General features: G+C 40.2%; 1 protein-coding gene across 13 annotated transcripts in view; it reads right to left on the reverse strand.

Annotated features, from left to right (window-relative positions):
* Nucleotides 1–8,874: 8,874 nt before the first annotated feature.
* Nucleotides 8,875–23,725, reverse strand: part of LOC123961830 (metabotropic glutamate receptor 8-like) — a 151,442-nt gene continuing 136,591 nt past the window's right edge. For all 13 annotated transcript variants that reach the window (XM_046037557.1, XM_046037569.1, XM_046037567.1 and 10 more), the window contains 2 exons: nt 12,623–12,869; nt 8,875–9,489 (listed from right to left, as the gene is read on the reverse strand). In XM_046037557.1, coding sequence (XP_045893513.1) covers nt 9,440–9,489; nt 12,623–12,869 — 297 coding nt within the window. In that variant the 3' untranslated portion in view covers nt 8,875–9,439. The remainder of the gene's footprint in view (nt 9,490–12,622; nt 12,870–23,725) is intronic.

The following is a 23,725-nucleotide window of genomic DNA, read 5'->3' on the forward strand; positions in this document are numbered from 1 at the left end:
GCCTCGTTGATTCAGTTCTTGGGATCTGTTCATGCTCATCAGCATGACGATCAATGAAACAATCAATTCGCTAAACTAAATATGGAGAATTTTTTTTAAGTTAGTCCAACAGTAAACTAATTAAGTTACCTTTCCTCTGAGTTCGCCCTTGTTTTTTTTTCCAGTCTCTCTCTCCAGTTTCGGTTTAAATGTGAATTCTTTGAGTCTCTCGAGTTGCAGCAGCTGCAGCTGCAGCTCCAGCATGGAAAAGCAGTTAAAGGAAAAGCAGTTCGGAATCACAAAACAATATTTTAAACCTTGATGAAGTGTAGGAAGAGTGGTGAAAGGAAAGTGTAGGTAGTTCAGTGGATATCCTATTGTTTGAAACCGGCATTAACAACGCTGGGTGGCTCAGCTGTTCGGAGAAGGATCCCCCCTTTTTTGCTCTTCCTGAGGTTTCTTCCATTTTTTTCCCTCTTAAAGGGTTTTTGGGGAGTTTCTGCTCATTCAAATAGATGGTCTATGGACAGAGGGTGTCATCTGCTGTACAGATTCTAAAGCCCCTTAAAGCAAATTGGGATTTGGTGTAAATAAAATTGCCTGATTTGACTCACACAGGATATTGTCTGATACTCATATCTGTCCATACTTCCTTTTTAATTTTAAAATTATTATTGCCCTACTAACCATTTTTAAATGTTTTCTTTTTTGGGATTTTTTAAAATCAGTTGCTGGTAAATTAGCTGTTTGGCTCAAGTGTTTTCAGATTTGGTCCCACTTTTCTGATTGGTTATTACAGCCTGTGTTGTTTCAAATTGGGCGTACATATTTGATGCCTGACGAAGGCCAAAGACAGAAATGTTGTGAATTCAACAGTCCCCCCCCCTCCCACCTTCAACATTTTCCTACTCACCTGTCCTTTCAAAATGTGCATAAAAACTTGTCTCTCTCACTATGAAATACTGTCTATATAAATATTGTATAAACGTGCTGTACAGAAAGCACAGCGAACACGTGCAGTCTCAGAGTGGGAGGATGAGCAGTGAACTGTGAGCTGACCGACCTCCTCTGAACCACGACCACTGAATGTGTTGCTGCAGCTCAGAGACCACCTGGGACTCAACCCACCTGAAGCCAATTAAAACCTCCAAGAGTCAGAGAGAAGCTGTGACCCCCCTCTCATACACAAACACAAACACACACACATACTGGCACACTCCTGCCTATCCTCAGAGCTGTGAACAGATACCAGAGAAGTTAAAAATAACTTGAATGTGCGTCAGAATCCACCAGGGCTGAAGAGTTGTGAAATCAGCTGACGACATGGTGGGAAGGTTCCTGTGAAAATGGGGAAAAACACAAACATCAGTAGTTACACTCTTCAAATGAAAATGATGAAGCCTCCAGCAGTTGCACTTGTGTTACAATAAATGATATTGATTATTGATGCTGGAACATTTAAAGTATAAGGGGATAGTCCACTGTTTTTCAAACCTTCTGTATTCTCTTCAGGCTTTCCTACAGGGCATCATAGCAGCTGTTGTCAGTGCCTCAGAAATTACATTACTCTCATGAATATTACTTACAGGGGAAAGGTAGAAAGTATTTACAGTAGCACTAAAAGACGTCTATTCTGCAAACAGAAGGGAGACTTTTGACGCTCCGCAACCTGCATGAAGAAGGTCACAGCGCCGACGGAGACAGCTTTGCCAGCTTGTGTACAGAGAATAATCACACAACTGTCTTTTGAGAAGTAGTTAGACTCTCTACAGCAAAGGAAATATGCAGGAAATCTTGTTAATCAGCCGGTTGTAGACCTGTAATATCTATTATGAATATTCATAAAAACTGAACATCTAATTATTCCGATTTAGAAAATCTAATTTAAGGATCCCTTCAAAGTCACTTACTTTTAAATTTCTCTATATCTATTAACACAGAATATTCCCTTCAGATTGTGTGTGGGTCTGTCACCCTGCGAAAGACCACCACCTCAGTATATCAGAGGGCACAGCTCAATGCCATTGACAACAAAAGTCATTTTCAAAAGTAAATCTACTACTGAAATGTGTCACAGTTTTTCAAATAAAAACTCATCAACATTGTCAAACCCAAAGTCAGTGTGATCTATATGATCATTTTTAAACAGCTCACACAGCAAACAGTTCTCAGGCGACATTAACATGCAACCAGATTAGCTTGCCAGTGCTAGTTCGGCTACCCCCTTTTCAGTCACATGACCCTCGCCTTGCAGGTCGTAGTGGTCCGTTGAGAGTCTGTCCCTCATAGAGAAAGCAGAGGTGACAGTGAAAGTTGTCTTCTAGTCGTCTGTGCTGCCTTAGGAAGGAAAAAGGCCAAAACATGTTTGACTTAACATCCAAAATAAAATCCTTTGTGGATGATCTTTCTGTCGACACTATGAACACGCAAAGTCAAGACAGAACAAATCAATTACTGACTAAATCTGGACGCAGACTCTGAGTATACAGCTGCTAATAGATGTCTTTTGATAATTCTGTTAATTTTACTGAAGGGCAATTTCATGTTAAAACTGTGTTTGAGTTTCCAGTACAGCTCAGAACTCTGTGCCAAACTGTAACTGACACCAGTCGATGTTAATCACATAAAATGTCAACATTTTCAGTTTGAAAATAATAAGCTTTTCTTTGGTGTTCCACAAAGACTGAGGCCTGTGTGAAATGATCTGCTGTCCCTCGTATCCTCCTCGACTCTGAAATGCAGATTTGTTAAAACAATGTGGACTCTCACAGAGTAATTGGCCCCGGGGCCACCTGCAGCGGCTGGATGAGAGTGCTTAGTAATGAGAAAAAAACTACAGTATGTCTGTCAAAGAGCCAATTAAGCTGATAGAGCAGGATTTCCCGCCGGTGTCAGACGGTGGTTTACTGGAGATAAGATGCCGAGAGGAAGAAACTAAATCTGGTGGAGTCACTGTTATCAGTCAGAGAGGAGAAACTGACTGTTTCTGTCTTTCCCTACTGTTAACAGTGAGTCGGATAGTCGTTTTGTGTTATTGTTGTTACAGTTGGGTGGTGGCTGGATTCAGGTGCATAGTCAGACTCGATGTAAGGTCAGACAAAAAGGGGGTTTATTTGAGAAACAAAAGAAGCGACTAGGTGAAGTAGAGTGAGAGGTAAGAAGTCCGGGCCTGGAAGGGGATCCGGGTGTTGGCGTGTGGCTGGCGATGTGCGGAGGCACCGGAGGTCTGCAACAAGCCAAGTACTCAAAAAAACAGTTAGTGTGCCAATAACAGTCTGTTACCCAAAACAATCTGGCACCGGCCCTCCAACAAGCAAGAGCTTAAGAGCTGAGCGGTGATGAGCTGATCAGCTGCAGATGTGGAGGAGAGCCAGGTGCTGAGCCAGCTGCCACGCCCTCTGCAAAGAGACACAACCACAACGCAGAGAGAAAAACACACCCTGAACAGCAATACAAATACCGTGACAATTGTCACATTATGTAACAGACAAGTTTACAGACAATCAAGGATGCATGTGCAGCAGGGGGACAGAAAACACATTATGTCATAAGTATATACAGACATTTTCAATATTTAGAAATAAAGCAAACTTGCCAGAAACTTCTGCTATTGTGACACATATTCCAGAGAAATAATAATGATAAATATAAAAAATGGCAGCTGCAGTAGTATTAATAACGCTAAACCAGACTACACAAAGTTAGTACTACAAGTCATGAGAACTGTGTGTGGTTCAAACTATCAACTGGCAGCATGGGTTAAAAGCAAAGAAGCCCCCCTCACACATGTAACAGTAGCATAAAAAAGTAACGTTAACATAATTAAAAATCTTGTTGTTTGGCTGCTGTGCAAATTAAGAGAACAGACCCTCCCTCATTCGGGATATTTCTAACGTCAGCATGTCTAAAAATCTTTAAGTTTCCTCAACATGTACTTAAGAAGTTTCTTCACTAAAATTTCTCTAAAAAATGTCCTCTGATTGTCCAGATGTTAGAATACAGACACAAATCTACAAACTTAAATAATTTATATCTCCCAGTTTCTTTATTTTTATTTATCTTTAATTCTTTTACAAATATATATTTTTGATTATTTCATTATTTTTAATCTAATGTCTATATAGATGTGTCTTAAATTTTTTTACTTTGAATTGTGTTGACCTCAGTGGGCACACAATACCATATGCCTACAGCATTTAAAAGTGTGCAGTGATATAGACAGGTATCCAGTGTATAACACTGATGTTTACAAAATCAGAATTGCAGTTTGAATTTTTTTGGCAACTTGTTTTCTCCTCTTTTCCAGTACTGGAGGTGAACGGTTTGTCTATTTAAGTTCTTATTTTGGACACATCAGTGGGCTGAATTTAATTTCCCTTTGTTGATCATTTTGGCAGTGTCCACCCTGGAGCTGATTACTTCCTGGCAGTCACTTCATAAATACACCCAGTGTGTTCTGCCAACCTGCTCGGCCAATTCTTCTTCAGTGGGAACAGATTCAGACCGGTCACATTTCTGTTTCATATGGTTCTCCCTCAGGCTGAGCCCGGCACTGACTGCAGACAGAAGTACTGCTGATTATTGTTGCTGGATGGAATTGAGACTTACTCACACACAGGCCACAGGATGTTTGAGTCAAGACAGTTTTTTCAAGTCAATATTACTAATATAGCCCAATATCACAAAAATGTGCCAGTAAAACTCCAAATTGTCCTCAATCATCTACTGGTTCACCATGAGGTGTCTGTGTCTGCACAGAAAGTATAAAAACAGATCATACCTTTTGTGCATGATTTGGTCATGATTTTCCTCCTGCAGGAGAACAAAGATTTTTTGTTGGCGGCTTTTTCTTGGCATCAGGACTATTGTCTTGAACTGAATGTGTAGTCAGTTGTGGTTTGGTCAACATGGTATGTTTATAAACTATAAAATTAAGGAAATAAAACATTTTAAATGTAACTACGGGCAATTTGTCTGGATCACTGCAGTTTAAACAAGACAAACAGTCTACAGATATGCTTGCAGGCCTCTGTGAGGCTGCTTCAAGCTTAGTGCTAACTTCGGCATGCTGACGTTAAACAAGCACAATGTTTACCATGTTCACCAACTTAGCTTACTGGGTTAGCATGCTAACACCTGCTAATTAGCACTAAAAAAACAACTAAAAGTCAGGGGATCACCAAAGTTATTACAATTTATCTTGCAGAGAACATGGATGTCTGAACCAAACTGCATGGAAATCTATCCAATAGTGTCAGACTGACAGAACCACATCCATAGAGGCAGTCACATTTGAGCCAGTTGTGGTGGCGCAGGGTTGGGTGGAAAACATGCAGAAGAGGGGTTTGCATGCTCTGATAAAGGTTTGGGAAACACTATTCTAGGTTAGTCTGCTGTTGTGTGGGGCGAGGGAGAGAGCGGGGCAGCAAATGACCCTGATATATTAACAGTAATTGGACAAAATCACAGAGGGGATGTAATACTGAGTAAACTACCCCCGCGACCCTGCTCGCAGGATAAGCGGTTGGCGATGGATGGATGGATGAGTAAACAACAAATGTCTGCTGGCTGAACGTTCCAATGTTAGGTGATGCTACTAACTGTGAGTAAACTATGCTGCATTGGAAATATGTGGGTCAGTCCATGTTTGCAGTTCGGCTAAATGGCATGTTTCTCAACTTTGTACACAGTCAGACTCCTGTGTGGATTGACTATGACAACCAAAGCATGCTCTGGTAAACAATTAGTGATTGGTTTGACTGAACCAGCTCAAAGAGGTGTGATGAAAAAATGTGTGTTTTTTTTTTAACTTGTTTTCGTTAGTTTGGGTAGCAAACCATAACTGGGAGCAAATAAATAATGGGGATGAATTTTTCTCCACTTGCTGCCTTGCTCAGGATTGTTGGTTAGCATGTGTAGCTGTTTATAGAGACAGTCTCCAGGGTCTAATCCACTGTTCTTTGCCCAGTGTTGCTGTAAATTATCAAGGAAACAATAATGTTCCCTAAAAGAGTAAAGTATGTAGCGGCTACTTCAGCTTCTCATTTGTGTCTTTCACTCTGATGATGCGCAGCTACAAGCTGGCGTGAGGTTTTATTTTTGACATGAGAAGGTGGCCTCACTATAGACTATGCTCAGTGTTAAAGTGGTTTAAACCGACAAGCTATTCCTTCAGCAGCTGATGTTTTTTTTCAAGCTACTCGTGTTTCAATAAATGTGAAAGACCAGATATTCTGACTCACGGCAGCTGCCAAACTCTTCCCATTAAAAAACATACAGTGGGAGCAGTAAATGAAACTGCGCAGCAACCAGGGCACTTCTGCAACTCTTGAGAGATAATTTGCCAATAACAAATAAACAAAATCAGAATGATGTCTTCATCAGACTGAACAACAATCTTGAAGAACAGCAGCAGAGAGACTGTGCAGAAGTAGGACAGGCGTCATCCTGCAGTTAATAGGTCGCTTTGGGATGACAATGTCAATATTTATCAGCTGCCACTTTAACTGAAATGTGGACAGCAATTATCAGATCAACTAATGAATCCCTGTCTCTGAAACATGAATCCCTCTCAGGGTGTCTTTGCTAATAATGCAGGTTAGTTCAGGTAACTAATCAAAACCGCCCTCATGTCTGTCAAATATAAAGGTTTAGCCAGCTTCTGGCTAGCTTAGCTTAGCACAAAGACTGAAAACGAGGAAACAGCTAGCCTAGCTCTGTCTTAACCTACCAGCACATCCAAAGTTCACTAATTAACAACCCATACAAGAACCAATCACTTTATGGATCACGGATTTAAAAAGTGGAATATATACCAAACTCTGAAAAGTCTCCAGCACTAATCAAGATGCTACTTGTGTGTGCACAGATGTGCATGTATCTGAGCAAAAACAACTTAAAATATTTTAAATTGTCTGAAGCTCTTTTTCTAAGAAGTGTCTCAGAAGACGTGCAGTACCCCTGACATCTGAGTAGCCTCGTTTATTATAAAAATAACAATTTTAGAACAATTTTTAGAAGATATGTAGTTCTATAATCCTCTAAATCAAAATGAGATAAGATAAAAATAAGTATAGGGGTTCAATGTAATAATTGTATCTCCTTCGAGACTGTAACATATGCGACAATGTGTTTTGATTTCTTATATTCATTCTTGACACCTCATCAGAAGACACCGGAGACATTATAATACTGTTAAAACAGTTGAATGGCAGTAATAAATTCCCACACAGTTTGTCTCAGACTGTAGTGAGTAGAGACGTCCTGAAGCATGACATTCGCTCTTACCTGAAGGCTGTTAAAATGTTAAACAGATGAGCCTGAGGACAGCAAACAAATGATCAAACAGAAAAACAAAAATCAAAACCTGTGGAGAAATTCAGGTGTGCCGTTCCATCATCAGTATTTATTTCAGTGCGGAGATGGAGTTTCTTTTCTTTCAGTGTGTGCGAGAAATGAGAGCTGCGACGGGGGGAGAAAAGCAGGAGGCCCGGACGTTTCATCACTCAGACTCTACCTGTCCTCGTCTTCTTCTCTGCCAGGAGATGCAGAAATATTCATTACATGCATGAGGAGTTCTCTCTGGTAGCTCGTATTGATCCGGCCTCTCCTGTTCCACAGCATGTATTGATCACATCGACTCTCTTTCTTTTTTTTAAGTCTGTAATGAGGAGCACACTGTGCTGAGTTTCCTGCCAGACTCGGGTTTGTGTGATGTTAAAGGTCAAATCCAGTATGGATGGAGTTCTGTTTCCTGCTCTGCAGCGTTATCATGTTGGGATGTGAAGTATTTGCTAACGTTTCCTGTCTTTCCTTGAATAAACGTGTCATGTCTCTACAGTCACATCCCGTCTATTAGCATCTACTCACACATTCTTTCACGTTAAAGCAGAACTCACAGTTAAACACGTCCTTCCTCTTCCTTTGGACAAATGTAGATGATGTTCAGCAGCTCCAGTGTAGTTGGAGTTAACGCTAGCTTGGTTCCAGACCTCTGAATCAACACTCATATGTCTGATATGTTTAGGTGTGACGTTGTGCTTGCTGTTTACCCATACACATCTACCAATCAGAGCTTTTGTAGGCAGAATTAAAAAGTTAAATGTTATTTTTGTAAATAGCAAGCTGGCTATAGCCATGACCATCCAGCATGAATATTTTTTGTTACTTTGGAAAAATGTGCAAATTTCTTTTTACTAACTTTCACATTTATACATGTCAATTTGTGGGTTAAAAAATGCTTATTTTTGTGGTATCACAAAAGCAGTCAAACAGCACATAGACTCAATCGGTTTCTTTATTAATCTTATCTTGGGATGACACCAAATAGTCAAATATTCGACAGGCGGAGCCTGATTCAACTCCTAATCTCACACCGGTTTTCTCCCAGTAAGTTAATATACAGCCTATCATGATGTAAATATCCACATATAATGCTGTAAATAAATAAACTTCAAAAGAAAATAGCTTTTGAAAAATGCTGTTGAAAAATGTTGAAATGTTGTTGCTGAATAAATCCAAAATTGTAACCCTGACGCCCTCTAAGGAAGTTTTCTAAAACAAAAATTAAACAGTACTTGGAATAGACCCGCGAGGAACCGTGACATGAAAATCTAGGTGAGTCGGCGGGCACAACTCTGCACAAGACCGGCGAATAGCAGGCGAGCAAAGCAGAGAGAAAAGGGTCAACAATGATCGTCAGTTTAGCTGGAAATGTTCAGTGTAAGAAACGGTGACTAATGAATGGAGAGGGCAGCTCTGCAGCTTCTCAAGATTGGTGTTACGACGAGATTTGCACTGAAGAATGAAGATCAGCGTCTGTGCAGCACAACTACTTTCTGTTTCCACTGAGAAGGTGGCTGCTGTTTGTCCTTATTCAAAACCAAACAAGCCACAGACTTGTGAAACATTCCTTTATTATAAATAGATCATTTGTATAAAAAACGGGCATGCTTCAGTTCAACCATTTAGACATTTCACAACCAAAAGCTACCGTTCATGTTAACCGAAAACAGCAACGGACTCATCTCATAATGCAGGTCGATGGACAGACGACATGAGACAAGAATCAGAAATTTTCACAACCACAAGTTTTTTTAACATACAATTAGAATAAGAACAAATATGTTTGGTCCCCACAATTTATTTTTTGTATTTCTTTTTGAAGATTTGTTTTAATTCTTATTTTTTTGTGTCTTTCAGGTTATCATCCTCCTGCTTCCTCACCGTTTCTTGGATGGTTTTACAGTTGAAATCCTTTCAGGTTTTTGGCACCCTTCAGGCCCGTTTCCTTCTGTCTGTAAACATAAAAACACTTCCCAGGTTTCAGTTTCTAAGTTCCGATCCTTCAGATTGTTCAGAGCACCTCATTTCTGTCTTATCCTCTGGTAACATCTCCTCTGAGTCTGGAATCTGCTATTTAAATGTCCCAGGACGTCCTCGAGTCGATGGTGTCACTTTTTCACATGGCATGGTTGGTGTAGCTGACGTAGGTATTTTTCGTTGGTGGCACTGAGGAGAGAAAAACAAACAGCAGGTTGGTAAAGTGACCCTTTACTTTAACTTATGCCTTAAAGTTCCCACGAAATGGAAAGCGGAGTGCTATTTCATTCCGTATATGTACATGTTTCCTGTTAAAAGACAAAGCTAGGGAGGGACTGCAGTAGCCACTAGTGCTGAATGTGTGCTACGCCGCCACCCCGTCATGCAGTCTCTGCGCGAACTGATTCCAGCTTCCGCCAAGTGAACACTTTAGGTACCCCGGATCCCTATCTGCACAGTGGTCCTGTCTGTCAAAGAAGGTTACCACAAATGTGCCTGTTCATAATTACTCGTGTGTTGTTGTCTGTTCTCATCTCAGAGCGACAAATACTGATGCTTTCAGAAAGGCTGACAAAGCGTTATTTTATTATAGTATTTGATGCAAAAGATGCGTGCGTATGAGACTCCCCCGGGCGCGTCTGTATGAGACGCCCTGTCTAGACCAGAAGCGCTAATAGCTAGCTAGGTAGCTAGCTAAGTTAGTATAAAAGGCGTTGACAGCTTCCCAAAGCCCCTTACCCTAACCCAAACCATCACAGGGGTGTGTGCCTAAATCTCAGTCTGCGATTGTGTGCAAGTCGACCGGAAAACCCTACAGCTGGCCTGACGGCCGATGTGCTAGCAGTTAACCTCCTTTGTGTCCAGGCAGCTAACTGACCGAACTAACAGCAGCTAGTAGCAGTTAGCTGTTAATTATTTAGCAACAAGTAAAGCTATCTGTTGTTCATCAGCGAACTAAACCACAGATAGTTGAGGCAGGGTAGCCAGGGGACATCAGAGGGAGAACCAGAAAATATTGTTCTCTGATCCAGTTTCACCAAAATCAGTTAATAAAGATGTGTTTTTGTTTTTGTACAGTAATCAGTGAGGTCCGGTGGGCCCACAGAAACACTACACTCTGGTAGGGTCATAAAAATTAAAAAACTTTTCACACTGAATTAAAACACGTTTTCCAGGAAATGACAAACTAAAATACCATTAACAATTCTTACAAAACAATATTTTTTATCATTGTTGGACCATGTTGTATTGGTGACCTATTGTGCAAGACATAAGATTTTGATTTCATGGGGACTGAATTCAGAGGCTGATTTCTGATGTCACAAAAGTCAACAGATAACAAGACAGTTACAAATAATGAATTGAGCAAAAATGAGCAGATCTACTGAGCAGCCAAACAGAAGACTTAAGATTCTTAAAACATCTAGTGCCACCTGCTATTCCACATTACCAGCAGGTAATACACGAGGAGTCTGGGAACTTTTAAAACCATTTTTCACAGGCTGGTGGCCCTTGGTTGTCTTGTTTGTGTACAGACTTTCCTCATTAAGTAAAAACCAGAAGCAAGGCTGACCAGATAAAAAGTCAGATGGCCAGAGGTCATCAGGTATTGCAAAATCTCCTTGACTTCCACCACTGTGTCCGAATACATGGGTAGACTGTGGCCCTGAAGTGACAGTGTACATAAGCAACAATACATCAAGTGTCATGCTGTGGCATTAAAAGTATGCTCAGTTGCTATTAAGGACACTAAGGTGTGCTAAGAAAATATTCCCCACTGCATTACGCCACCACACCAGCCTGAACCGTTGACACAAGGCAGTACTCCAAATAAATTACCTTTGCTGTTTCAACAACCTTCGTTGTTTTGTACGTAAGAACAATATAAATGTGTTTATGGGGGAAAATTAAAATGAGAATTAGTATTTAATTGACATTAAGATAAAATATAAATTATAATAACATTTTTGGCTTACGTCGTACATACACACTTTGACAGCCTATTTGTTAGAGTTGCAATTTGGGAAACACTTAAAAAGTGTTTAAATTGTGCAGCAGCATTATTTTTTATCAAAGAATCTGAGGATCCTGGAATGACTTTGAGACCAGGGACAAATGTAGTTAAATAACCATGTTAGTTTTTGCCTAAACTCCTGCTAGTGTCCTCTAGAGGCTGCATTGTTCATTACAGCCACAATATGAACGAACAACATCCTGACCATTTAGCTATTCTTAGAGCCTCACCAGAAATGGAACTACAAATATTAAGTTTGTCCTTCATTCATACTAAATGTAAACATAAAATATCTATCAGTTGTTGAGATATGTTGGACTAAATAAGTCTCACAAGCGTCTCATGTAGTTTTTCATAAATGTATCTTTGTGACTTCACACTGAACACTGCAGGATTAAAGAGAAAGTTTGGCCTTGTGTAAAGTTGAGAAAGTAAAACTGATGTGAGAGCTGCTCCTTGTTACATTAAGCAGATCAGTTCAGTCAGCACATCTCTGATGAGTAAACAATCCGACGGCTCCCACTTTTCTGCTGACGGGCCGAGAAGTAGCTTTGAAGTGTAACTCTGAGCTGTAAACAGTTTGGCTTTATCAGTTTTGGTCTCAGGTGATGTCTAAATGAACTCCAGTCAACTTCCTGTTAAATCCTCATTACTGCAGAGAGGCTTCGCTCTGACTCTGACTTTCCCTCCACGTGGTAGACTTTACAGAGAAACACACAGTTCTCTTCTTACAGTGCCTTTGTTCAGAGAATAACGAACAGCATTTACTTCTTTTGCTACTGTCTTTGTCTTGTTCATCAGTACTTGCTGCCTAATAAAGGCTTCTAAGGTATCTTAAAGGAGGAAGCAGGTAAATCCTCTTGTTCGCTGGTTCTTACTATCCTTGTACTCCAGGATAGTAAGATCTCTGTACATCCAGTAATGAAATACACCATGTGGCCAAAGGTATGTGGACAGCCGGACGCATCAGTTCAGCTGCATCAAATCAAGCATTCAGCAACGTAATCTCCACTGACAAACATCTGCGGTAGAAAAGATCAAACTCATGAGCATACTGACGGTAAGAACAGTATATATGTAAATCCTGCCTTTGCTTTTTATTGTTTTCTTGAATTTCTTTTCTTTGTAATTTTGTTGAGAAAACGGCTGAACTGATAAAGTTTTATTGTGACATATTTGTTGGGTTGAATTTTCTATATATATATATATATTTATTAACTATATAAACTACTACAACGTACAAAAGTATTAAACCGTAATGAACGTTTCAACCAATCCGATCCGTAGGAAGCCCCTCCGCCTACTCACCGCTAGCCTCCACACCCTCGCACAGTTCCGTCTTCACCTCGCCGTTGGGCCGTTCAGCCGCCAGATGTGACAGCTTGCTGGTCATGGTGGCGGCAGTGACAATGGCCTTGAAGCTGCGTTTGCGTTTGGGGACGTTCTGCTCAGGATGGAAGATGATGATGTAGACCTTCGGCATGTAGAGCATGCCAAGAGAGACGGAGGCGCTGAGGCTGAGGGAGACGGTCAGCGTGGCCGTCTGAATGTACATCTGAGAAAACAGAGGGGGGAAAGGTTACGGGGTGGAGAAGACATGATGATAACCTGAGAAACTTTCACTTTTGAAAGGTTGGGTAAAGGATTCTAATCTAATACACGTTTTTTTTTTTTGTCAAAGTTCAGCCCTGAGGCCCTGAGACCCTGAGGTCTGTTAGCTAATTTTGTCTCTGCGTGTGCTGACAAAAAATCTGGTGCTTGTTTACAGCCCTGGCTCTGTAGATGGGAAACAAACAAAGTGGGCGTTCAAGCCATGATTTGTGTGTCAGATAACATTAAATGACTCGCCCACAGACATTCAGCTTACTTTCTAGTTCAGCAAAATATGCTGTTGTTGTGATGTTAGCTATAACAGCAGGAGAGTTGTGAGTCTTGCTGTCTGGTGCTGGTGTGCTGGCTCTGGGACGTCTCGTCCTCTTTACATGTTAGCTTCGCAGCAGCAACAAAAGCAAGTGACAGTTTGCTAACCCACAACCTAGCTAACTTCACTCATTATCATGGATTTTGTCATGGTGTTGGATTTCTCCTAAATCTCATACACCACCTTTAACTGTCAACCGTGATGTGAAAGAAAGCTTGAATCTCCACTTTCGGTGCTTTTCATGTTTTCACTTTGACTTAACAAATACCACATTATCTCATCATGACATCAAGTGAGTAATTCCACTTACTCTCAAATAATGTCAAATAATGACTTAACTCCCTGAATTGCTATGGAGCAATATTTTGTATGTGTTTTCTTTTTCATGAAAGAAAGCGTAGTTTAAAGCATTTCTGCTGAGCGTCAGTCGGTGGGTGAAATGGCAAACGCAGCAATTCACCAACAGATGCGAGTAAGTAGACGAGTGCAAGCTGGCAAGGATGAAAAGCGATGAAACTTTCAAAATATTCAATTAAAAATGTGTCTTTGCCAATATTTTCTGAGGAAGAAAATTCATTCAACACATTTGTTAGACCTCAACGATACACTGAATGTAAACAGAACTGTTTTCAAGACCTTTATATTGTATGAGTGAATTACTAATTCCATCCCTTAATATTACTAATTTGGGGGCCTTAAATCATTGTACCCTTAAAATGCTTATTTAAGATGTTTAATTCACTGCATGAATACAATCAATAATGTCTTCAAACACTTCATTTGAGTAGTTAATCCATATATATATACATATATTTATATACATACATATACATACATACATATACACACACATATATACATATATATATATACATACACACACACACACACACACACATATATATATATATATATATATATATATATATAACTTTGCATAATTGCATAATTGCATTAATTATGTCATGCCCACATTTGTTTGCTCAATATGTATTTTTCATGTCTATACGTTATTTCAACATTTATGTCCATGAAATGGATGTCATAGAGAAAAACATTAATTTTAAATATACCAGAACGATCTTTTACAACAATCTGAGTCTCATGACTCATGTACCTTTTTTTATGTGGGACATATAAGGTTTTCAGCTGACTGTGTTGAGAACAAGTTTCACTTCACTACATGCAGATAAACCTGATGAACAAGAGGATTTACTTAAATGATGGTCTGGTGCACTGAGCTCAGCAGTAATAATTCCATCAGCCTTCATTAAACCAACAGATGGTTGGCTGCTCAGTTCATTTACTGGAATCAATCTAGTGACTCGTGTTTGTGGCTGACAATTTTGTCTGGCTCATAACCAGCCAAAGTTTTCTACTCTCCAGCTGACTGGTGCAAAAGTCAAAGTGGTGAGTACTGGGCTGCAGTTTCCTGTTGTGTTGTAGTGATATATTACGTGTTTTGATCACTGCTACTGCTAATGAAACCCAACACTTCCTTCATATTTCACACGTTAAAAGGAAAGGGAGAGATTAAGCCCTTTGAGCCACTGGACTTTTAATGTGACACATCTGCTGGAAATGATTAGCTTCACTGACAGCAACTTAACAGAAATCACAAAAATGGCATAGTGGAAGCAACTGGAAGTAATGAGTGATTAAACACTGTTGGATAAGAGAAAGTGTTTTCAGCAGAGTGGTGTGTACATGACTCTGTTGTTGTACTGATGGAACAGTGCTGTGGAAATACAACATTTAGCAAGACAGCAGTTAAACATGAAACAGGAAATGCAGAGTTTGCATTAACAGCAAATTGAACAGGAGCAGATCAGAACTTCATACTAAAATATGCATCCATTAGTTACACCCACTTATCCTTTAGAGGGCTGCAGGGTGATGTAGCCAATCTCAGCTGACATTGGGCAAGAAGCCTGGACAAGTCACCGGTCAATCACAGGGCTGGACACGGACAACCATTCAAGCACACATTCACACCTACTTGCCACTTAACCTAAATCCACATAAACTACAAGAACTAGAACACTTTACACTGCAGTTCCACCTCCTCTTACCCCATTAACTGTGAGCTGTGTCAATGTTTTCAGTAGTGGACTGCTGAAGCTTCATCGTGTGAGCAGCTGGACAATCATGAACTGATTACCTCTGTCTTTAAACGGGATCAGCAACAGAACAGAGAAACATCAGGACTCTCTTTTTCTCTCTCTACCCTTATCTCAGTTGGACAGATGACCACAAACGCATCATTAGGCTCCGTGCTGCGTTTGTGAGCCAATACGAGACTATTGATTCTCTGTGTTGTTATCTTTGTCAGCAGTGTTCTGTGAAAGCCTTCATTGTGACTATGAGTCTTTTACTGGCAGAAGGAGGCACTTAGACACCTGATCCACAGTCACTCTCTGATCCTGAACCCTGACTGGACTAAATATTGCACCATCAACACCATCAAAACTAAAATTTAAGTTTAAAAGAATAGTAAAGTAGACTAACTATAACTGATTGTTTCTGCGGTGACATTGATCTTCTGTATTTTTAATGGGTAACAGCAGAGCGTAACTTCCATTGACACGGCTACAAGATCTTACTAACAGCCTGTACTCTAGACACCGCTGCCATGAACTATAATCTCGTCACATAGATAAATAAATGAAATTGTTAAAAATATGACACTTCTTAATTAATATAACAACTTTAGCTTAACTAATATCATAAACATTGTTGGTTCAGATGAGATAATCAAACTTTGAAGCTTATGTTTGTTAACTGATCTGTTCATTTCAATGCTGTAGAGGACGTGTAGAAGTAAAATTAGTTCTTGCTTTGTTTTCCTGAGTTTGGTTTCTGTCTTCTCTGGCTGCATCTTGAGCACAACCACCACGCTTGCTCTCCTTGCTGTTGCCATTGATGGCGTGGCACGGCTTCTGGCCTTAAAAAAATATAGAATAACACCAGCCCTATCCTCAAAGTATGTGTATATTTTACAGGTACATTGAAATATTAAAGCAAGACTTTAAAACTTCTGAAAGTTGAAATACGTGCTCAGTCCAATACACTTTTACATCTTTTATTTGGTCTGGTATGGTTGGCTAACTTTAAACTTTAACTGCTGTGTAACTAGTATTACTGAGTCAGTTCATAATGACTCTTTTCTACTTGTGCTACTGTTTACTATGCATAAACTATGAATATATTAGCATTTAGTATGGTGTAATTCACATTTTTTGGCCACAGTGGTTGATGTTCAGTAAAAGTAACATATAGTAGTCTCTCTTTAAATTACTAAATGAAAAATATAAATATATAATATAAAATCTGAGCAACTTATGAGATACCAGACTATAACAGAGCCACAAAAAGCTATATTTAACTATATTCAAAACTATTTGAGGATTGGATTGTCAATAAAATCTTCCAAATGGTTCCATACTCTTAACCCCTCATGTCCATGGGAGATGAATTGAAAACACGTTTGCAGCTAATTTCTGATCGATGTGGTAACAAGTACTTTTGTATTTATATGTTCTTGTGCGTTATATTTCACTTTGTTGTATTGTATCAATCATCAAATCGATCGCAAATAAACTTTACTTACTTACTTTACTGGTATTCATGACTTTATGCTGCACAAATATCTGGTTTTTATTTTATAATAATAATAATAATAATAAATCATAAGATTACTTTTGCTGATTCACAGACTTTAGAGGACAAGTAATAGAAACAACTTCTATAACTAATGAAAGGCAGCATTAAATATTAATTTCACGTCAATTGTAATAAATTATACATCTGAAGCCATTACAGAAGCGAGACGTGGCGCAGCAACATGATTCAAGCTCACTCAACCACACACGCACATACACACACATACACACCATGCAGAGCTCAAACAGGCAGCAGACCATCCTCCAGCATCTGTCACAAGACACCTGTGCACATGCTCCCAACACACAACACGGCCTATCGCCTTTTATAAACAGTCTATGATCGCTACCGCTGCTCAGAGACCCCCCCCCCATGTCACCATGGCAACGCCTCCTGTAAGTGGAGGCCCGGGTTAATGGTCCTCTGACTTAGTGTCAAAGTGACAGCAGGGAATCCTCAATGGGGCTCCGCTCAGCCACCAGGACGGAGAAAGGATGGGTGGAAGGAAGGAAACGTGGTGACAGATGGCGAGTTTCCCTCCAAGAGCCCAAAACAACGACGGCGGTGATTCCAGCGACGCATCGAGCAATCATTATGAAAATGCATGACAGACAGCGAAGCATAAACTCATTTGTGGGCCTGAGAGAAAAAACAAGCTCTGAAGAGATTTATGTGGCCTCTACGACACAAGCTGTCATTACAAAACCAACACCACAAACAGTGTGAAGGTCAGAGTCTGATGACATGTTTCAGGAAGAGTAAAGGAGAAAGGTGAGGAACGAACAACCACTCAGTCTTATAAAGTCACATTAATGGATTTTATTTTGGCGCTGACCCAAGTCCTTTAATATTGAGTATCATCCTTGGGCGTGGAGAATGAGAACGTGCAGAGCGAGTGTGTATGTGCATCTGCACCTGACTTTTCCTGTAGCGCCACCATGAGTTAGATATTTGTGGTATTGAGTGAAAAATCTCAGCTTCATTGTCAATGTTCAAGATACTAGAAGACATTTCATCCCTCATCCAAGAGACTTCTTCAGTTCTGACTGACTGGTAGGGAAACTCAGCTATTTAACCTCTGTAGGGTCGTTACCAAGATGATCGATACCGCTGGTTCGTTAGTGTTCCTGGCTGTTGTAACGACAGTCGTTATGGTCATTAGAGCCATGCAAGGCCAAGGCCCCATCCACATTACTCCATTTTTGTTTAAAAACAGAGTTTTAAAATGAATATAATCTCCGTCCACACCAGCATTTTAGCTGCGTATCAGAGATGATCTCCATCTATATTAAAACGACTGAAAATGCACATCGGGTGGCCATTCAGTACACTGGGTGTAAACATAAAGCAGATGGTGTCTTCCATAGTTACAGAAGATTTGGCAAAAGAATAAAGAAATACAAACAAAGAACCACACCAGACTTTTTTTTTGCATGGACCAATAACGAGCTGGGACTGTTACTGAAAGTAACACTGGAGATTAAAGCGACTGTGGCGGTGAAAAACATACAGAGTACAAGTGTAGGATGTAAGTGTTATTTGCACGGTACAAAATATTTTCATAAAAATACCAAAACTACAACTCTGCCAGTAGCATTGTATTTCTGCTTTTACTTATAAGACCCAATCAGAAAGCCAAACCAGAGCGTCTGCGTCATCGTTAAAAGTCTAAAACACTACCGGGAGTTTTAAGACGAAAAACGGGGTCGGCAGCGCTTTCAAACTTCTCTGATTCAGGTCTTCGTTTTCGTCTGGATGGGAGGTGCAAACGTAGCAGTGTGGATCGGCCCCAAGTCTGAACAATCATCGTTCGCATCTTCTCTTGTCCAGTTGCACTTTATTTGCATTTGCTTTCTGAAATTTGATACATTCAGGCTTGCAAATTCTTACAAATTGAAACATACAGAGCAAACAAGGACAGCAAAGAGGTGGATTATGGGTCTTTTTTGAGAAATGTGTCTTAAATGACATAACATCTAGAATATTATAATCAGATGGAATGGTGCAGCCATAAAAAAGTATTTCTCTCAGTATAAGAATCATCAAACTTTAAATCCTCTGAAAAAAGAAATTTATGAAGGTTTGAGAGGTTGATGGAGGGTGAATCCTGTGACTGTACAGCTCTCTGTCTCCTGACCTGGACGCCACCTTCCTGCCTGATCAGAGCAGAGCTAGTTTAAAGCTCATGATTGTGAGAGTCTGATCTGAGAGCAGCTGAGGTCTGACTGAAACTGGAGCAGCAGATGTATCATCTAAATGTCAGCAGCAGGCTGCAGGACAGAAGAGACCAGGTGGATCAAGGATCATACATCACAAGAATAATAATGCTAATTTTCCCTCAGTTTGGAAGATAAACTAAAATACTTTCACCAAGACGACTGCAGCATGTTGATCTGAACTGGTTGTGACTCTGATGTTTTTGGAGATTTACAAATATTGGAAACTGCAGCCCACAGCTTGAAGAGAGCAAATCACCATTCTCCCCTCAGACTTTAATCTAAACCGCTTCACACTTAACTGTCCCGTTTTGCACGGCAAGTCACAAGGCAACGCAGTCATCCAAAAAAAGTAATAATGCAATCCGAGACCACCATATGGACACACAGTCAGGACCAGCAGAACTCTGGTTGAGCCCAAAGCCAACTTAGATATTCAAGTCAGTTTTATTTATATAGTCCAATAGAGTGAAGGTAAAGTGCCTTAAACCTCCTTAATCTGCAGTTTCATCACGTTCTTTCTAGAAACCCCCCCCCAAAGCACTGTATTTCTCAAAGATCTCTGTGTTTAAGAAAATTTAGAAAAGTCATTGCAGCTAAATATTATTTGTATTATGTGTTTACTACTGTGAAAGATAAGAAACACTCCCGAAATATGAATCCCCAATTTTCAGCTGCCCCAAATCCTTGAATGTCCTCCAAGATCTCACTGATGATGTTTTCAGAATTAACTACAGTCTATGTTAAGTTTCAGGAGAAGGTTTTGGATGTTCCAGTGGCTCTACTGAAAATGTAGGTTTATGTTAGTTATGTTTTTGTTAATCCAGGCCTGATGGGATATACAATCCCTCCAGGGTGTTGTTGGTCGGCCCTGGTGTCACCTCCAAGATGGATGCACCTGGAAAACCTGCATAGGGAGGCGTCTAGGAGAAATCCTTGTCATTAACAGCACTGAACCACCTTAACTGACTCTTTTAGACTTGAGGAAGCAGCAGTTCTCCTGTGAGCTCCTATTGGAAGTCTGAGTTGCAGAGAGCGACATCAATTGAGGCCTGCAGCGTATAATTAATGCATCATACAGAGATGTATTCAAGGTGATAAAAGTTCTGCTTTTCTGGAGAATTGATGTGTATCAGTTCTAGGAAATTGGACATTAGCCTTCTAACGGACATGCATCAACCTGCCACCTGTATAAGTTGCCTATAAGGTTCAGTCCAGCCATCTATGGTCATTACCCAAAGCTCATGACCATAGATGAGAGTATAAATGTAAATCGTCTGCTGAACCTTTTTTACATTGACAGTTCTGTCCGATGTCCACCACACCAGTCCGCCTGTCATCTCCATCTTATCCTCACTCTTGAAGAAGATTTTCAAACTCCTTCACTGGGGGCAGGACCGCACCCCCAGCTTGTAGAGAGCAAACCACCATGCTCCCCTCATGCTACATCTACATCTACTTTTTGTTTTGAAAACTGAGTTCTAAAACGATCGATCTAAAATCGATCTCTGTCCACACAAGTGTTATCCGTCTATATTAAAATGACTGAAAACGCTATGCGAGTGCCAGTTTAAACAGGAAGCCGATTGGCTGTTCCAAAAGATTTGGTGAAAAGAAAAAAGTACTACTACAGACGAAGAACCACACCAGAGACTTTTTTGCATGGACCAACAACGATGTGGAACTGTTACTGAAAATAACACGGGAGTATATAGTGATTTTGGCGGTGGAAACAGACTGGGAGTCATCGCAAAGTAAGTACAGTGACATGCATAGTAATTTGCAAGTGTACAAGTGTTATTTGCACAGTACAAATATTTTAATAAAAATACCAAAACTAAAACACTGTCAGTAGATTTATGCTTTTGCTTTGCATAACTTACAAGACCCAACCAGGAAGCCAGATGTGAGCATCTGCTTCATCTTCACCTGTCCGCACTAAAACAGCGTTTTCAAACTCCTCCGTTTAAGTTCTTCGGATTTGCCGTTTTAGTCCCGACGGGAGGTGCAAACGCAGCAAAAGGTCTGCATTTTAAAACGAAAATGTAGTAGTGAGTAGTGTGGATGTAGCCTCAGGCTTTAATTCATACTGTTTCACACTCAACCGCCCTGTTTTGCTCTGGACGTCAACAGGCAACAAAGTCATCTTCAAAAAGCAAAGATGCAATCCTATGGCCACCATACAGGCACCATCCCCAATCAGAGCCAGAACCAGTACAACCCTGGTCGAGCCCAATGCCTTTTGAGATATTCAAGTCAATTTTATTTATACATCCCAATATCCATAAACAAAAATTGCCTCAAGGGAGTCTAGAATCTATACAGCATACCACGCCGTCTGTCCTTGTTCAACAGAAGGACTGAATGGCTTGTAGTAACGACCCCAACATCCTGTATTCCTGCTAAAAACCCACAAGGCTACTCAGGGTTACCAGAGAGCCAACTGGCCGATGTGTTGTGTTCAAATTAAATTTTGGCTCTCAATTATGGAGGACAGTGTTGGCCCACAAGGTTGGTTGGGCTCTCTACTCCTATACCTCCTGACATCCCATCAATTCAAGTCAGAGCAAAAATTACACTCATTGCATTTTGTCTTGTAGTTTTCTACCTCTTTCCTACTTTTTTTTTCTCAATCTTGCATTATATATTTTCCCACTTTTGTTTTTGTTTCTGCATTGTTGTTTAGTTATGTCTTCTGCTGACATATGCCTTATGTTGTTGTGTCAGGATACAGCACATTGCCTGTTTTTCCTCTTAAAAAAGGGCAAATGAAAGTGGATAAATGTGTTTTAAAATTGATACCTTACGTAAAAATGCTCTCATGGAGTCCAAATGATTCACAATTTGTTCATGTTTATGATGATGAAAAGTCCAGCATGAGGTCATCTGATGTATATTTCCCGTCAGATTTTAGACTGTAGTGTCTATGTCTGTAGTGAAGTGTCACTTTTTTGAGAAAATTAGGATTCATCGTATTCCCACTCATCTCTCTCTCTTCTGTAAACTGGTAATATCTTCTCTTCATTTGGCCCACATCGACGTTTCCCCTCACACAAAATAAAAAACACCACTTAAACAACAGCTATGGATGGATGGTAACACTGTGGTTTGTATTGACTTTCTCTCCTCAAGTCTGAGGCTCATGAGAACGATAGCAGCGGAGCATGGCTAATCGTTGCTCACTCACACACACAGTTTTTTATTTTAGAGAAGCAGAGGCAAAGTGGCAGCAGTGAAAAGGCATCAACAGCAGGTTTTTATATTCACCATCCATAAAAACATCTCAGTTCATTGAGCTCTGTGGCTCATCGGGTGTCAAGGTTGACTCTTTTGGTTAGGGTTGAGACCTGTGGAGCTATACAGGCCTTACGGCGCCTTTTTTTGTTAGTTGACATTTGAAAGACACTTATGGAAGCTTATTTCTTCAAGGTAAAAACAAACTGATGAAAGCTTGGGAAAATATTGGATAGTGTTATGTTTTTCTCAGCGATGACCCAAGATATGGGTTTTGGACCCAGATGCACTTTTACTGATAGACAGTTTATTAAATGATATGTGTAACTAATGAAAATGAGCCAGGTTGTCCAAAACAAGGAAAAGTCAAGCCAGACACAGAGGCAAAGAAATCCAAAATGTCATAAGTGATAAACCGAGGAGGTAGAAAATCCAAGAGACACCGTGGAACACAAGGGAACACAGGCAACAGGGCTGATGACTGAAATACAGGTGCTGGTCATATAATTAGAATATCATAAAAAAGATATTAGTTATTTCAGTAATTCCATTCAAAAAGTGAAACTTGTATAATGTATACATTCATTCCACACAGACTGATATATTTCAAGTGTTCATTTCTTTTAATTTTGATGCTTATACCTGACAACTAATGAAAACCCCAAAATCAGTATCTCAGAAAATTAGAATATTGTGAAAAGGTTCAATGTTGAAGACACCTGGTGCCACACTCTAATCAGCTAATTAACTCAAAACACCTGCAAAGGCCTTTAAATGGTCTCTCAATCTAGTTCTGTAGGCTACACAATCATGGGGAAGACTGCTGACTTGACAGCTGTCCAAAAGACGACCATTGACACCTTGCACAAGGATAGCAAGACATGAAAGGTCATTGCTAAAGAGGCTGGCTGTTCACAGAGCTCTGTGTCCAAGCACATTAATAGAGAGGCGAAGGGAAGGAAAAGATGTGGTAGAAAAAAGTGTACAAGCAATAGGGATAACCGCACCCTGGAGAGGATTGTGAAACAAAACCCATTCACAAAGAGTGGACTGCAGCTGGAGTCAGTGCTTCAAGAACCACCACGCACAGACGTATGCAAGACATGGGTTTCAGCTGTCGCATTCCTTGTGTCAAGCCACTCTTGAACAAGACACAGCGTCAGAAGCGTCTCGCCTGGGCTAAAGACAAAAAGGACTGGACTGCTGCTGAGTGGTCCAAAGTTATGTTCTCTGATGAAAGTAAATTTTGCATTTCCTTTGGAAATCAAGGTCCCAGAGTCTAGAGGAAGAGAGGAGAGGCACAGAATCCACGTTGCTTGAAGTCCAGTGTAAAGTTTCCACAGTCAGTGATGGTTTGGGTGCCATGTCATCTGCTGG

This window comes from Micropterus dolomieu, linkage group LG22, assembly GCF_021292245.1.
Source record: "Micropterus dolomieu isolate WLL.071019.BEF.003 ecotype Adirondacks linkage group LG22, ASM2129224v1, whole genome shotgun sequence".
NCBI classification, from domain to species: domain Eukaryota; kingdom Metazoa; phylum Chordata; class Actinopteri; order Centrarchiformes; family Centrarchidae; genus Micropterus; species Micropterus dolomieu.